We start from the raw sequence: 16,310 nt of genomic DNA, 5'->3' as shown, positions 1-16,310 counted from the left end.
TTTTGCAGCATAGCCAGGTTAGCCCAAGGTCACCCTATGCCTTATCACTCCAGACAGTCGTAATTAAATTACATGCAATAAAAGGACTGGAATTAAATGTAATCTACCTCAAGTGTCACCAATGAGTCGTGAAGGTCATCAATAAAGTCACTTGGACTTTTCCTCAGCGTCTGCTCAGCAGGCAGCGTGTTGTCATTATAAGAAGACACAAACTTAAAGTCGCTGGTCCTCGAACCCGTAGTTAAGTAGGCATCGTAGTTGTAGCTGCTGCGTAAAGTTCCCATGGTGCCGTCCACATCCGCGTAGTTAGGTGGGAGGTAGCCGCCGGGGATGGCCACCGCTCCATCGAACATTAGTCGGGGCTTTCTTCTGCGACAGACCCTCACGCCCACCACAATCATAATAAAAGTCACAAAGAAGGTGGATACTGACGCCAGAGCAATGATCAAATAAGATGTCAGTTTGGAATTCTTCTCTTCATTGGAAATATCTTTCAGTTCGGGCACCTCCGCCAGGTTGTCGGAAAGCAGCAGAAACATGGAGCAGGTGGCGGAGCGAGGGGGCTCGCCGTTGTCTTTCACCGCCACCACCAGGTTCTGCTTCATCATGTCCGTTTCCAGAACATCCCTCTGAGTCCTGATCTCACCTGTGTGGAGACCAATGGTGAAAAGTCCAGGCTCGGTGGCCTTGATGATGCGATAGGAGAGCCAGGCATTCTGGCCAGAGTCAGCATCCACAGCGATGACTTTGGACACCACTGAACCCCCCTGGGCCGCTTTGGGGACCAGCTCGGTCATGAAGGAGTTGCCCTCGGGGGCAGGGTAGAGGATCTGAGGAGCGTTGTCATTGACATCCGAGACCAAGACGCGCACGCTGACGTTGCTGCTGAGGGGAGGAGAACCGTTGTCCCTTGCCACCACGCCCACTTGAAATGTCCGCAAGTGTTCGTAGTCAAACGACTTGACAGCATGGAGGACGCCCGTGTCGCCATTGACGGACACATACGATGAGACTGGGACACCGTTGACCTCTCCAGCCAACAGAGAATAAACCACGCTGCCGTTCTGCCTCCAGTCGGGATCTCGGGCACTGACGGAACACAAAATGGAGCCGGCCTGGTTGTTTTCGCTCACGTGGGCGCTGTAGGAGTCTTCTTCAAAAATGGGGGCATTGTCATTGACGTCTGCTACGGTCAAGTGAAGCGTTTTGGAGGAGGACAGAGGAGGAGAGCCCTCGTCCGTGGCACTGATGGTAATGTTGTAATCAGATATCACTTCTCGATCCAGTTGTCCAGTGGTCACCAGAGAGTAATAGTTTGGAATAGAAGCCACTAACTTGAAGGGGACATTTTGCTGGATGGAACAGCGGACCTGTCCGTTTTCTTCCGAGTCCCGGTCCTGTACATTAATGATGCCCACCTCCGTGCCAGGTGGCACATTCTCCACCACCGGATTAGCCAGTGATTTCACATTAATGACTGGGGTGTTGTCATTGACGTCTATTATATTAATAATCAATTTAGCCTCAGAAGATAGACCATAACCGTCTTTAGCGCCAACCAAGAGTTCATGGCGTGAAGCATCTTCATAGTCCAGCGGACCCACAAGCACAATTTCTCCCGTGTTCTCGTTGAGGGAAAACATGGCTCTTGCTTTATCAGAAAGTCTGCTGAACTCATATGTCACTTGTCCATTTATTCCTTCATCTGCATCCGAGGCACTTACTGTGAAAAGCGGCGTTTGTAAGGCCGCGTCTTCCCTGACGGAGGTCGCGTAGACGTCCCGACTGAAAACCGGGGCGTTGTCATTGGCATCCAGGACGACTACGTGTATGACCACCGTGCCCGATCTCTGAGGTGAACCGCCGTCCACGGCAGTCAGCGACAATTTCATATCCTGCTGTTCTTCTCTGTCCAATTCCTTTGCCAAAATCAACTCGCCATATTGACTGCCATCATTTGTGGTTTGGAGGCGAAACACAAAATTGGCATTTTCTTGCAAAACATAGCTTTGAACAGAATTGGATCCTATATCCAAATCGTGGGCCGCATTAATGCGATATTTGGCTCCTTTATCAGCCGACTCGCTTATTTCCAGTTTGACAAAATCTTTAGAGAAATGTGGGGAATTGTCGTTGACGTCCTGAATGAGCAAAGAGAGCCGGTGCAATTCCAAAGGATTTTCAAGCAGCAGCTCGAATTTTAGAACGCAGGACGGTCTTTCCCCGCAGTGCTCCTCACGGTCGATTCTCTCAGCCACCTCCAAATTCCCCGTGCGCAGGTTTATTCCACAATACACTTGGTTGTTCTTTTCCATGTCAACACGCGCCTTGCGAGCAGCCATTTTTCCCACCTCCAGTCCTAGATCCTTGGCAATGTTTCCGATGACAGAGCCGCGTTTCAGCTCCTCTTGCACCGAGTAGCTGAGGTCTCCACACGCAGATCTGAGCAGAACAAAGAGAAAAGCAAAGCTCCATCGCCCGGCCATCTTCCGCAAATACTCCATTCCGATGGAGGGAATAAATCCAGGTTCACAAATGAATCAAAAGCACACTCGATGGACTCGACTCCTGCTTTTGTCTCCTGATTTGAAGGCTATTGCAGAGGACGAGATTTGACTGTGCAGCGAGCAAAATAAAAAACGCCTGCACTCCCCTACGAATCTTCTGCTGGTCTAGGGTGACACCGTGTGTTCAAATAAAACATTGCTGTAGTAGAATACACACCAAAATCCCTATTTTTTTTTTTCGCAAACTGGATACTACAAACTGTGGTTACTTTCCGGACTCCTTCTTAATGGCTTGCCTTCCAAGCCAAAACACAAAGAATGACATTCTCTCAAGCTTTCCCATGAATCATCTCAGAAAATACTCAAAATGCTCTGATAATGAGTGCTAAGTTAATTCAAAACGTTGAATTCAGTTGAAAAAAATGCTCATGTTTGTGAAGTAATAAGTAAAGTTTGTGTGGAAGTTGTAAGGTAAAGTGAAAACTTTGATTTGCTTAATCAAGAGGAGAAAAAACTTGCAAGGTATTTCATTTGTGAAGATGTCAACTTCATCAACCGCTTACTTCTATTTAAAACAAAAGCAGTGTCAACAAATTTGATGCTCGTTTGTAACACAAAAGAAAAAAGAACATTGCCATTTTGCATTCCAAGCATCATACTAAACTGATGGGTAGATATTAAGTACATTTAAAATTTGCAATGAAGGTAAAGCAAGTAAAGTTTTCCCTAACTCCGAAAACGTACCAATGAAAACCTGCAATATTCAACACCAAGGTCAGAAATTCCAAGCAAACAGTACTAATATGAAATTGTACAAAAAAATAGAGTACTATGGCATTAGTGGTTTTCTTTCTCCACTAAAGAATGATTCATAAACAACAAAGCTATCTAATAAAAAGCAACTAATATTTTGTTCAAAAGCAGGTAGTGCAATGTGCTTGGCTGAGATAATAAAGTGTTTTTCTCCTAAGGAAAAGTATATGGGTGGTTATTGATCATGTTTAATGATTGTGCGTACAGAGCAAATAATGCAAAAATATTAAAAGTAGCCTTCAGATGCCTACCTCCAATGGGTCAAAAGAATCATGGAGATCTTCATCAAAGTCACTTGGACTTTTCTTCAGCGTCTGCTCGGCAGGCAGCGTGTTGTCGTTATAAGAAGACACGAATTTGAAGTCGCTGGTCCTGGAACCCGTGGTCAGGTAAGCATCATAGTTGTAGGTGCTGCGTAAAGTTCCCATGGTGCCATCAACATCTGCGTAGTTCGGTGGGAGGTAGCCGCCGGGGATGGCCACCGCTCCGTCGAACATCAGTCTGGGCTTCCTCCGGCGACAGACTCTCACGCCCACCACAATCATGATAAAAGTCACAAAGAAGGTGGACACGGATGCCAGGGCAATGATCAAATAAGATGTCAGTTTGGAATTCTTCTCCTCATAGGAAATATCCTTCAATTCAGGCACCTCCGCCAGGTTGTCAGACAGAAGAAGAAACATGGAGCAGGTGGCAGAGCGAGGGGGCTCGCCGTTGTCTTTCACTGCCACCACCAGGTTTTGCTTCATCATGTCCATTTCCAGAACATCTCTCTGGGTCCTGATCTCGCCAGTGTGGAGACCGATGGCAAAAAGTCCAGGCTCCGTGGCCTTGACGATGCGATAAGAGAGCCAGGCATTCTGCCCGGAGTCTGCGTCCACGGCGATGACCTTTGACACCACCGAGCCCCCCTGGGCCGCTTTGGGGACCAACTCCGTCATGAAGGAGTTGCCCTCGGGAGCGGGGTAGAGGATTTGAGGAGCGTTGTCATTTACATCCGAGACCAAAATGCGGACGCTGACGTTGCTGCTGAGTGGAGGAGAACCGTTGTCTCTAGCTACCACACCCACTTGAAACGTCCTCAAGTGTTCGTAATCGAAGGACTTGACGGCGTGGAGGACTCCCGTGTCGCCATTGACGGACACGTAGGAGGAGACCGGGACGCCGTTGACCTCACTGGCCAACAGAGAGTAAACCACGCTGCCATTTTGTCTCCAGTCGGGGTCTCGGGCACTGACGGAGCACAAAATGGAGCCTGCCTGGTTGTTCTCGCTCACATGGGCGATGTACGAGTCCTCCTCGAAAACGGGAGCATTGTCATTGACATCTGCGACGGACAAGTAAAGCATTTTGGAGGAGGACAAAGGAGGAGAACCCTCGTCTGTGGCGCTGATGGTAATGTTGTAATCAGACACAAGTTCACGGTCCAGTTCTGCAGTGGTCACCAGAGAATAATGGTTTGGAATAGAAGCCACTAACTTGAAGGGGACATTTTGCTGAATGGAACAGCGGACTTGTCCATTTTCTTCTGAGTCTCTGTCCTGCACATTAATGATGCCCACTTCCGTGCCAGGTGGCACATTTTCTGCCACTGAATTAGACATTGACTTTAAGTTTATAATAGGGGGATTGTCATTGACATCACTCAGGTCAATAATTAAAGTTGAATACGATACTAGCCCAAGGCCATCCTTAGCGCTTATTTGCATTTCATATGATTTCCCTTTCTCATAGTCGACTACACCAGCCACCCTCACCTCTCCAGTTTTAGGATGTAGAGTGAAGACATCATCATTGCCATCAGATACATGGTCAATTGCAAAGGTGATTTCACTATTCACTCCTTCATCTGCATCACTTGCACTTACTGTAATCACCAAAGTATCAATGGGAGAGTTTTCAGGGAGGCTAGCTTTATAGACAGCTTGACTGAACACAGGCTCGTTATCATTAGCATCCAGCACCGTGACGTGGATGAGGGCGGTTCCTGATCTCTGAGGAGAGCCGCCATCATAGGCAGTCAGCAAGAAAGTCATCTCATTTTTATCTTCTCTGTCTAATTCTTTGTCCAACACCATTTCACAGGACTTTCGTCCACCAGGTTTACTATTAATATTTAATTTAAAATGGTCATTTTGTTGTAAAGTGTAGCTTTGGACAGCATTCTCTCCTATATCTGCATCATGCGCTTCTCCAAGACGAAAACGTGCACCTTTCACTGCAGATTCTTGGATTTCTAATTTGAGCGAGTCTTCATTAAAAAGCGGTGAATTATCATTGACATCTAGAACACGAATATTTACACGGTGCAGTTCTAACGGGTTTTCCAGGAGAAGTTGCTCCTTCAAAACACAAGATGCCCTTTTACCACACAGCCCCTCTCTGTCGATCCTCTCCTGAACAACCAATTCACCCGTGTTGAGATCTAAACCGCAGTGATGAACGTCGTGGTCCTCCGGGTCAACGCGTGCTTTACGAGCGGAAAGCTGGGCCGCATTGAGTCCCAAATCCTTGGCAATATTCCCAATGACAGATCCACGTTTCATCTCCTCCGGTACAGAATAGCTCAAGTCGCCATTGCTGGGGTGGAGGAAAAGGAAAAGCAAAACCAGACCGTAGCCACACTGCATACTTCCTTTGTTCCCCATTCCACGGAAGGTATTGACAAGATCAGCTCAAATTTGGTGAGAAATGGATAATGGTGTAAATAAAATCCTTTGTGTATATCCAGAGCTTCACGGAGCGTCTCCTCAAGCAGACTTTCAGATCCGCATTCTCAAAACTACAATCTGATTTGCATGTCGACGTCAATGAAAGGCAATTTTGAAGCTTTTGTTCATGAGTGGATACTGACATCTAGAGTTCATTTAAAGGCATAACCTCGGAATATGATAGAACGCTCATCCTTGTCTCCTAAATAAGAATAGTATAGTTCACTTTCTGGCTCTCAGGCTACTAAACAATTTTCTATTTTATAACATGCAGTATACCTGTTCAAAATTAAGTCTTTATCAAGAGTACTTTTGAAATGACCTACCAAGTGCAGAAGGATCATTGATATTTCAACATGCAAATCATAAAAATGACGTCTGTATTGAAAATACGAGTTTCAGCACCATAGACAGAGACGCAGGCACTGCCATTGAAAGCAGAGGATCATTGAGAACGGATTCAAAAAGAATGAAGCCAAAATTCTCCAAGAAAGTCAACTCTTATGAGTGGAGTTTACAAACACACTCCCAAAAGAAAACTTTGAGAATATGGTCATAAATATTCATTTAGAAAAAGTTGAATGACGGAATATTCAAAGGAAAGTTTTTGCAAAGGCACTTGAAAGAACTAAATGCCGCAAAAAAGTTCTACTTTTACAAATAGTTATTCCAGAAACACACAAATTGTTGATATGATGTGCATGCTTAACAAAGAAGAGGAACTTAGATTCCATAGAAGAAAGCAGCCTACCTCCAACGGGTCAAAAGAATCATGAAGCTCATCAGCAAAGTCACTGGGACTTTTCTTCAGAGTTTGCTCGGCAGGGAGCGTGTTGTCGTTGTAGGAAGACACAAACTTGAAGTCGCTGGTCCTCGAACCCGTGGTCAGGTAAGCATCATAGTTGTACGCGCTGCGTAAAGTTCCCATGGTGCCATCCACATCGGCGTAATTAGGTGGTAAATATCCGCCGGGGATGGCCACCGCTCCATCAAACATCAATCTGGGCTTTCTCCTGCGACAGACCCTCACGCCCACCACAATCATGATAAAAGTCACAAAGAAGGTGGACACTGATGCCAGGGCAATAATAAGGTAAGAAGTCAGTTTAGAATTCTTCTCTTCATAGGAAATGTCTTTTAGTTCGGGCACCTCCGCCAGGTTGTCAGACAAAAGCAGAAACATGGAGCAGGTGGCGGAGCGAGGGGGCTCGCCATCGTCTTTCACAGCCACCACCAGGTTTTGCTTCATCATGTCCGCTTCCAAAACGTCCCTCTGTGTCCTGATCTCACCAGTGTGGAGACCGATGCTGAAAAGTCCCTGATCGGTGGCCTTGACAATGTGATAGGAGAGCCAGGCATTCTGTCCAGAATCGGCATCCACGGCGATGACCTTTGACACCACCGAGCCCCCCTGGGCTGCTTTGGGGACCAACTCGGTCATGAAAGAGTTGCCCTCGGGAGCTGGGTAGAGGATCTGAGGAGCATTGTCGTTTACGTCCGAGACCAATACGTGAACGCTGACGTTGCTGCTGAGTGGAGGAGAACCGTTGTCTCTAGCTACCACGCCCACTTGAAATGTCCGCAAGTGTTCGTAGTCGAACGACTTGACGGCATGGAGGACACCCGTGTCACCATTGACGGACACGTAGGAGGAGACCGGGACGCCGTTGACCTCTCCGGCCAACAGCGAATAAACGATGCTACCGTTCTGTCTCCAGTCGGGGTCTCGAGCACTGACAGAGCACAAAGTGGAACCAGCCAGGTTGTTTTCGCTCACGTGGGCACTATAGGACTTCTCCTGAAATATGGGTGCATTGTCATTGACGTCTGCAACGGTCAAGTGAAGCGTTTTGGAGGAGGACAGAGAAGGAGAGCCCTCGTCCGTGGCACTGATGGTAATGTTGTAATCCGAGACCAGTTCACGGTCCAGTTGTCCAGTGGTCACCAAAGAATAATAGTTTGGAATTGAGGCCACTAACTTAAAGGGGACATTTTGCTGAACAGAGCAGCGGACTTTTCCATTTTCTTCCGAGTCTCTGTCCTGCACATTGATGATGCCCACTTCCGTGCCAAGGGGGACATTCTCTGCTACCGCATAGGACACTGACTTTATATTTATAATGGGGGCATTGTCATTGACATCAGAAATGTCGATGACTACTTTACAATGGGAAGAAAGTCCATAACCATCTTTGGCATCTACTCGCATCTCGTATTTGGGATTACTTTCAAAATCAAGTGACCCAGTCACTTTAATCTCACCCGTTTTAGCATCAATGGAGAATACTTTTTTAGCTCTTTCAGCAATACGACTAAATTCATACGTCACTTCCCCATTGACGCCATCGTCCGCATCCGCGGCACTCACAGCCACCACGAGAGTTCCGGACGGTGAGTTTTCAGGCAGACCGGCTTTGTAAACATCGCGAGCGAACACCGGGGCGTTATCGTTTGCATCCAGCACGGTGACGTGTACGAGGACCGTTCCGGATCGTTGTGGTTTCCCGCCATCGCTGGCACTGAGAAGCAGACTCAGATCCTTTTCAGTTTCCCGGTCAATCTCTTTATCCAACACCAATTCGAGACTCTTAGATCCATCCGTATTTTCTCTGACGGACAAAACAAAATGTGCATTGTTCTGTAAGAAATAACGCTGAACAGCATTTTGACCAATGTCGGCATCGTCGGCTTCGTTAACGCGGTACCGAGTTCCTTTGATGGCCGATTCACTCATTTCCAGCTTGATTTTATCCTTTGGAAAGACGGGGGAATTATCATTCACGTCCTGGACGGCAACTGAAATGCGATGCAGCTCCAGCGGGCTCTCCAACACCAATTCGTATTTGAGCACGCACGTCAAGGTCTCCCCACACAACTCCTCTCTGTCAATCCTCTCCCGGATGATGAAATTCCCCGTTTTGACATCGATGTCGCAGTAACGCTCATCCCCGTTGACGGCATCGATGCGGGCCTTCCGAGAGATCAACGCGCGTGCTTCCATGGCCAGGTCCTTGGCAATATTCCCCACAATGGAGCCGGGTCTCATCTCCTCTGGTATAGAATAGCTGAGCTCCGCTGCGGTGGCCTCGATGAAAAGGCTGAAGAAAAAGGGGAGCAGCAAACCAGCTCCACGATCCATTTTAAAAAAAAATACCTCACAAAAAAAGAAGCACTAGAAATTTCCCTGGGTATCTCAGGTTAAAGAAACAAAAACTAAATCCTTCACAAAGAAAAGCGTACGAATCCCCCGAAACAAAAGCTGGTGTGCTCCGTAATGGTTGAACACGCCTGGTCTGTGCAGAGGAGGAAAGACAAACCCATAGCCTCTTATTTTCAAGTACAGAGCGACATCATGAGTCTATTCTGGTTATTGCACGTCAAGATACATTGTGTAAAATAAACACTGTCGTGTTTCTTGAGAATATTTTTGTATTCATTTATGGCAGGAGGTCTAGAGGGACCTCGTAAAGGAGGCAGTGATTATGAGTTCCTTCTACTGTGTTCCAGTTAGAATGCAAAGCACAGCCTTTAAGACCAGATAAGAGACACTTCAAGTAGGACTGACAGTCTCCAAAATAAAGGGCATTTGAGGAAAGCAATAATGGCATGAATCCTAAATTCAAAATGCAGCTGCTGCAAGACCAAAAGAGTTACGTTTGTTACCTATTAAAAAGCTAAATGAAAATAAAAGTTGAAAGACCTGTCAAGGTATGTTGGAAGCACAGTATAAATTCAATCTCTCCCTGCTTTCATATCTACAAGTAACAATTAAAGTGATGCTAAGAAAGCAATTTTATGACATGAATTGATTCAGGTGAATTAAGGCTGTGTAAATTAAGAAATGGACATTTTGTGTTCCAAGGCAACATATAACACAATAAAATAATGATGTATCATAAACCCGCTGAAGTAATATTAACAGCAGCCCTACCTCGGAGTCCTGGAGTTGGTCAAAGAACTCAGCAAAGTCACTGGGACTTTTCTTCAGCGTCTGCTCGGCAGGCAGCGTGTTGTCGTTGTAGGAAGACACAAATTTGAAGTCGCTGGTCCTGGAACCCGTGGTCAAGTAAGCGTCATAGTTGTAGCTGCTGCGTAATGTTCCCATGGTGCCGTCCACATCCGCGTAATTTGGTGGGAGGTAGCCGCCGGGGATGGCCACCGCTCCGTCAAACATCAATCGGGGCTTCCTCCGGCGACAGACTCTCACGCCCACCACAATCATGATAAAAGTCACAAAGAAAGTGGAAACTGAGGCCAGGGCAATGATCAAATAAGATGTCAGTTTGGAGTTCTTCTCTTCATAGGAAATGTCCTTCAGTTCGGGCACCTCCGCCAGGTTGTCAGAAAGGAGCAGAAACATGGAGCAGGTGGCGGAGCGAGGGGGCTCGCCGTTGTCTTTCACCGCCACCACCAGGTTTTGCTTCATCAGGTCCGTTTCCAAAACGTCCCGCTGTGTCCGGATCTCTCCAGTGTGGAGACCGATGGTGAAAAGTCCAGGTTCCGTGGCCTTGACGATGCGATAGGAGAGCCAGGCATTCTGACCAGAGTCAGCATCAACAGCGATGACCTTTGACACCACTGATCCCCCCTGGGCCGCTTTGGGGACCAACTCGGTCATGAAAGAGTTGCCCTCGGGAGCGGGATAGAGGATCTGAGGAGCGTTGTCATTGACATCCGAGACTAAGACACGAACGCTGATGTTGCTGCTGAGTGGAGGAGAACCATTGTCTCGGGCCACCACGCCCACTTGAAATGTCCTCAAGTGTTCGTAGTCAAACGACTTGACAGCATGGAGGACCCCCGTGTCGCCGTTGATGGACACGTAAGAGGAGACCGGGACACCGTTGACTTCGCCAGCCAACAGAGAATAAACCACGCTGCCATTCTGCCTCCAGTCGGGGTCTCGGGCACTGACGGAGCACAAAGTGGAGCCGGCCTGGTTGTTCTCACTCACGTGGGCAATGTAGGAATCTTCTTCAAAAACGGGAGCATTGTCATTGACGTCTGCGACGGACAAGTGAAGCATTTTGGAGGAGGACAGAGGAGGAGAACCTTCGTCCGTGGCACTGATGGTAATGTTATAATCCGAGACCAATTCGCGGTCCAGTTCTGCAGTGGTCACCAGAGAATAATAGTTTGGAATAGAAGCCACTAACTTAAAGGGGACATTTTGTTGGAGGGAACAGTGCACCCGTCCATTCTTCTCAGAGTCTCTGTCCTGCACATTGATGATGCCCACTTCTGTACCAGGTGACACATTCTCTTGCACAGGATTGGTCAGTGACATCATATTGATGGCAGGGGCATTGTCATTCACATCAGTAACATCTACAATGACCTTTCCATAAGAGGTTAGTCCTAAGCCATCTTTAGCTTCAATTTTGATTTCAAAAGAAACAGTGTCTTCAAAATCAATTAAGCCACTTACTTTAATTTCCCCCGTGGTTGCATCAATAGAAAACAAACGACTATCCTCAGAGACATCACCAAAATCATAACTCACTTCTCCATTCACCCCCTCGTCGGCATCAGTGGCACTGACATTAATCACGACCGTGTTAGGTGGCGCATTTTCAGGTAAAGTGGCTTTATAAACGGCTTTTGTGAAAACTGGGGCGTTATCATTTGCATCCAGCACCTTGACGTGGATAGCGACCGTTCCTGATCTCTGGGGAGATCCTCCATCAAGAGCTGTGAGAAGTAAATTCATCTCACTTTGCTTTTCTCGGTCCAACTTAGTTTCCAGGACGAGTTCGACTTTATTGCTGTCAACAGACAGAACAAAGTTGTTGTTCTTTTGCAGAATGTATCTTTGGACGGCATTCTGGCCGATATCAGCATCGTGGGCCTCCTCCATTGAAAAACGGCTTCCCTTTTCTGCAGACTCCCAGATTTCCATTTCAATCAATGTATTCTTAAATTTTGGAGCATTGTCATTAATGTCTTGAAGATGAAGATTGATATGATGTAGCTCGAGGGGATTTTCCAGCACGAGATCCATCTTAATCATGCAAGATGGCTTCTTCCCGCAGAGGCTTTCTCTATCCATGGCCTCGGACGTGATTAAATCTCCCGTGCTCAGATGAAGCTCCAAATATTGCTTACGTGTGCCCGCCACGTGAAGACGGGCATTCCGCGCGGACAGCGTCCTCGGGTCGGCGCCAAGATCTTTGGCTAGATTTCCCACCACGGTGGACCGTTTGGTCTCCTCCGGAAGACTATAGCTCAGGTCTCCGTGGACGAGGCACATCGGGACAAAGAAGGCAAAAAGAAGAAGCAGGTGATGCTCGGAGAATCCCATGTTGACAAAGCTTGTCCAAAAAGGTTCACGGAGCAAAACTATTCCACACAGATCGACGTCCCACGCGAATCAGTATCACCACGACAAATACATTCGGCAATAGAAGGCATCGGCAGCAGAACAAAAGCAGAAAAAATACTCGCTGCTGTGAGAGGGAGGGTGGCTGTTTTTATACAGGTGGACAGCGACACCAGGAGGTTATTTTGTTAGTTGTCCAAATGTTTTACCATATTTTGTGTTCAGTGGGAAATTCAGTTGAATGAGGACCGAATGAAAACATAATGTTAGCTACAATGTCTTTCCACTCAATGACGCCCATTTTTCAATGTGTTGAGACAGCAAGAATCACTAATTCATTTCTAATCTCAAACCATTTCCATACCTGTCAACCTCGAACCATTTGTGATCTTACCAAATTTTGTTTTCGCCCTTACATATATGTATAAATACATGGAAAATCTTACCACTTTACTTTTTTGTAATTTTTTGCAAATGAAAGTAAACATAAACAAGGGAACAGGAAACGGAAATCACATGGTGAAAGTGTTACAAAACGAAATGTTTATCATGATCTTTTTTTTTTAGCCAATCAGAGGCGCCGGTACATATATCACTTGGCAGACATGCGTTTCCGGGAAGAAACAATGGCGGATGGTGAAAAATGGCTAGAAAGTGCCTTAATTTATTTTTTTTTCTCAAAATCACCGTTTAGCGTACCATTTTCATGTGTACAGCGTACCAATATAAAAATGGGCTTTCAGTTGTACCAATTACGGCGAGAACGTACCAGTTGACAGGTATGCATTTCAGTGATGGATAAGATACATTTAAGCACTATGAACAGGTGCATTATTTTGGTGGCTATCTAAAATTTCACACTAATGGTATAAGAAATAAAGTGAGCATGAAATGAACATATTTCTTGATGTCACAGTATTTAAATAGCCAGCATCAATCACACTACTTTGCGCAGTACTGCTTCAACAACAGAAAAAAACATGAATACTATATTCGATACACCTTTTGTGAACATACCAGTGACCAAAGACTGCCCATACTCATGACAATGTGAGGGGCATCTAGAGTAACTTTTCAAAAGGCAAATCAACAAGCAAACTCCACACTGCAAAATTCCAATAAAGATTCCAATTTGTTCAAGTGTGAGCACAAAGCAAACCATTCTAAGAAATTTGTCAAAAAGGCTCCTACCTCCACAGAGGACCCAAAATCTTCAAAAGGGTCAGCAAAGTCACTTGGACTTTTCTTCAGCGTCTGCTCGGCAGGCAGCGTGTTATCGTTGTAAGAAGACACGAACTTGAAGTCGCTGGTCCTGGAACCCGTGGTCAGGTACGCGTCATAGTTGTAAGTGCTGCGTAAAGTTCCCATGGTGCCGTCCACATCCGCATAGTTAGGTGGGAGGTAGCCGCCGGGGATGGCCACCGCTCCGTCAAACATTAGTCGGGGCTTTCTCCTGCGACAGACCCTCACGCCCACCACAATCATGATAAAAGTTACAAAGAAGGTGGACACTGAGGCCAGGGCGATGATCAAATAAGACGTCAGTTTGGAGTTCTTTTCTTCGTAGGAAATATCCTTTAGTTCGGGCACCTCGGCCAGGTTGTCGGAAAGCAGCAGAAACATGGAGCAGGTGGCGGAGCGAGGGGGCTCACCGTTGTCTTTTACCGCCACCACCAGGTTTTGCTTCATCATGTCAGTTTCCAGAACATCTCTCTGGGTCCTGATCTCTCCGGTGTGGAGACCAATGGTGAAGAGTCCAGCTTCGGTGGCCTTGACGATGCGATAAGAGAGCCAAGCATTCTGCCCGGAGTCGGCATCCACGGCGATGACCTTTGACACCACCGAGCCCCCCTGGGCCGCTTTAGGGACCAGCTCGGTCATGAAGGAATTGCCCTCAGGAGCGGGATAGAGGATCTGAGGAGCGTTGTCATTGACATCCGAGACCAAGACGCGCAAGCTGACGTTGCTGCTGAGCGGAGGAGAACCGTTGTCTCGGGCCACCACGCCCACTTGAAATGTCCGCAAGTGTTCGTAGTCAAACGACTTGACGGCATGGAGGACACCCGTGTCACCATTGACGGACACGTAGGAGGAGACCGGGACACCATTGACTTCGCCAGCCAACAGAGAATAAACCACGCTGCCGTTCTGCCTCCAGTCGGGGTCTCGAGCGCTGACGGAGCACAAAGTGGAGCCCGCCTGGTTGTTCTCGGTCACGTGGGCAATGTAGGAATCTTCTTCAAAAACGGGGGCATTGTCATTCACATCTGCAACGGTCAAGTGAAGCATTTTGGAGGAGGACAGAGGAGGAGAGCCCTCGTCCGTGGCACTGATGGTAATGTTGTAATCCGAGACCAGTTCGCGGTCCAGTTCTGCAGTGGTCACCAGAGAATAATAGTTTGGAATGGAAGCCACTAACTTAAAGGGCACATTTTGTTGGATGGAGCAGCGGACTTGTCCATTCTTCCCCGAATCTCTGTCCTGCACATTGATGATGCCCACCTCTGTGCCAGGCGAAACATTTTCTGCTACTGGATTGGACAGTGATTTGATATTAATAACAGGGGCGTTGTCATTGACATCAGTTATATCAATTACAACCTTAGTATAGGACGTCAGGCCTAAACCATCTTTAGCTTGAACTTTCATTTCAAAAGAGTTGTTCTCCTCAAAATCAGTGCTTCCCGAGACGACAATTGTACCTGTTTTGGAATCCATTTTGAAGACATTTGTGTCATCATTCGATACATGACTAACATGATACGTTACTTCTCCATTCACTCCCTCATCGGCGTCGGTGGCGCTGACATTAATCACGACCGTATTTGGGGGAGCGTTTTCAGGCAAAGTGGCTTTATAGACGTTTTGAGTGAAAACAGGGGCGTTATCGTTGGCGTCCAGCACCGTGACGCGAATGACGGCGGTCCCCGACCTCTGAGGGGAGCCCCCGTCAAGAGCCGTGAGAAGTAAATTCATCTGACTTTGCTTTTCTCGGTCCAGCTTATTCTCCAGAACGAGTTCCACTTTGTTTTTCTCAACAGAAAGAATAAAATGTTCATTTCTTTGCAGCCGGTATTGCTGAACAGCATTTTGTCCGATATCCGCATCGTGGGCCTCCTCTACAGAGAAACGGCTGCCTTTTTCTGAGGACTCATGTATTTCCATCGGAATGATTTTTTCGCGGAATTTGGGTGAATTGTCATTGACATCTTGAATGTGGAGACTCACGTGTTGAAGCTCCAGAGGATTCTCTAGGACCAGATCGACTTTTAGTACACAGGAAGGTTTGCTTCCACAAACGCTTTCTCTGTCAATCCTCTCCGACGTGATGACATCTCCGGTGCGCATATCCACACCACAATACTGGCGGCGAGATTCCTCAAAATCAAATCGCGGCTTTCGGGCTGCAAAACTAGCCAGGTCAGCTCCGAGATCCTTTGCAATATTTCCCACAACGGAACCCTGTTTCAGCTCCTCTGGAACGGAATAACTGAGGTCTCCATCGACGACGGCCACCACCACGACAAAGGAAACCAGACGGAGGATGGAAAGGAGCCTGGCAAATCCTCTGTCCCCCATATTGATGCAAAAAGACGTCCACAAACAGCCGTACAATCCAAGCATGGAGTACAATCGGGTAGGAAGTTCCAATGAACACAAAGAGAAGCGGATCGACGAGGCGAAAGACAAGTCGCTGCTTCAACCTCTCCCAATTGAAATGTCTGTCGACGGTCACGGGCGAGATGAAGCTTGCATGCGGTCTGCTAGCCGAGAGCGACATCTTCAGGCCATTTCCCAATCTCAAAGTACAACCAGAAAGTCAAATTGCAAAGATACGTATTATGAACCGCCACCGAAGTATTGAGAATACCCAAAATACAAGATGCACGAGAAAAGATGGCATTTGTGTCAATAAGTGAAAAGTGAAGAAAAATGACCATCAATCTTTGTTCCTATTGT

At 47.0% G+C, this 16,310-nt stretch overlaps 2 protein-coding genes across 10 annotated transcripts in view; both read right to left on the bottom strand.

The window, feature by feature from the left end:
* Positions 1 to 16,310, bottom strand: part of LOC144207596 (protocadherin gamma-C5-like) — a 128,597-nt gene that overhangs the window by 106,541 nt on the left and 5,746 nt on the right. For 2 of the 9 annotated variants that reach the window (XM_077733165.1, XM_077733181.1), the window contains exon 1: positions 6,783 to 9,303. The exons of 2 other annotated variants lie outside the window; for them this stretch is intronic. In XM_077733165.1, coding sequence (XP_077589291.1) covers positions 6,783 to 9,170 — 2,388 coding nt within the window. In that variant the 5' untranslated portion in view covers positions 9,171 to 9,303. Of the gene's footprint in view, positions 1 to 107; positions 2,607 to 6,782; positions 9,304 to 9,962; positions 12,445 to 13,541; positions 16,068 to 16,310 lie in introns of those variants that run through there. 5 more of the 9 variants (XM_077733149.1, XM_077733172.1, XM_077733174.1 and 2 more) reach the window with 5 other exon arrangements.
* Positions 3,501 to 6,120, bottom strand: LOC144207610 (protocadherin gamma-A11-like). Its single transcript, XM_077733214.1, has one exon. The coding sequence runs from the start codon at positions 5,966 to 5,968 to the stop codon at positions 3,560 to 3,562; it is 2,409 nt and encodes an 802-aa protein (XP_077589340.1). The 5' UTR covers positions 5,969 to 6,120; the 3' UTR covers positions 3,501 to 3,559.

This window comes from Stigmatopora nigra, chromosome 14 (assembly GCF_051989575.1).
Source record: "Stigmatopora nigra isolate UIUO_SnigA chromosome 14, RoL_Snig_1.1, whole genome shotgun sequence".
Lineage (NCBI taxonomy): Eukaryota > Metazoa > Chordata > Actinopteri > Syngnathiformes > Syngnathidae > Stigmatopora > Stigmatopora nigra.
This window is presented reverse-complemented; position numbering and strand designations above follow the sequence as displayed.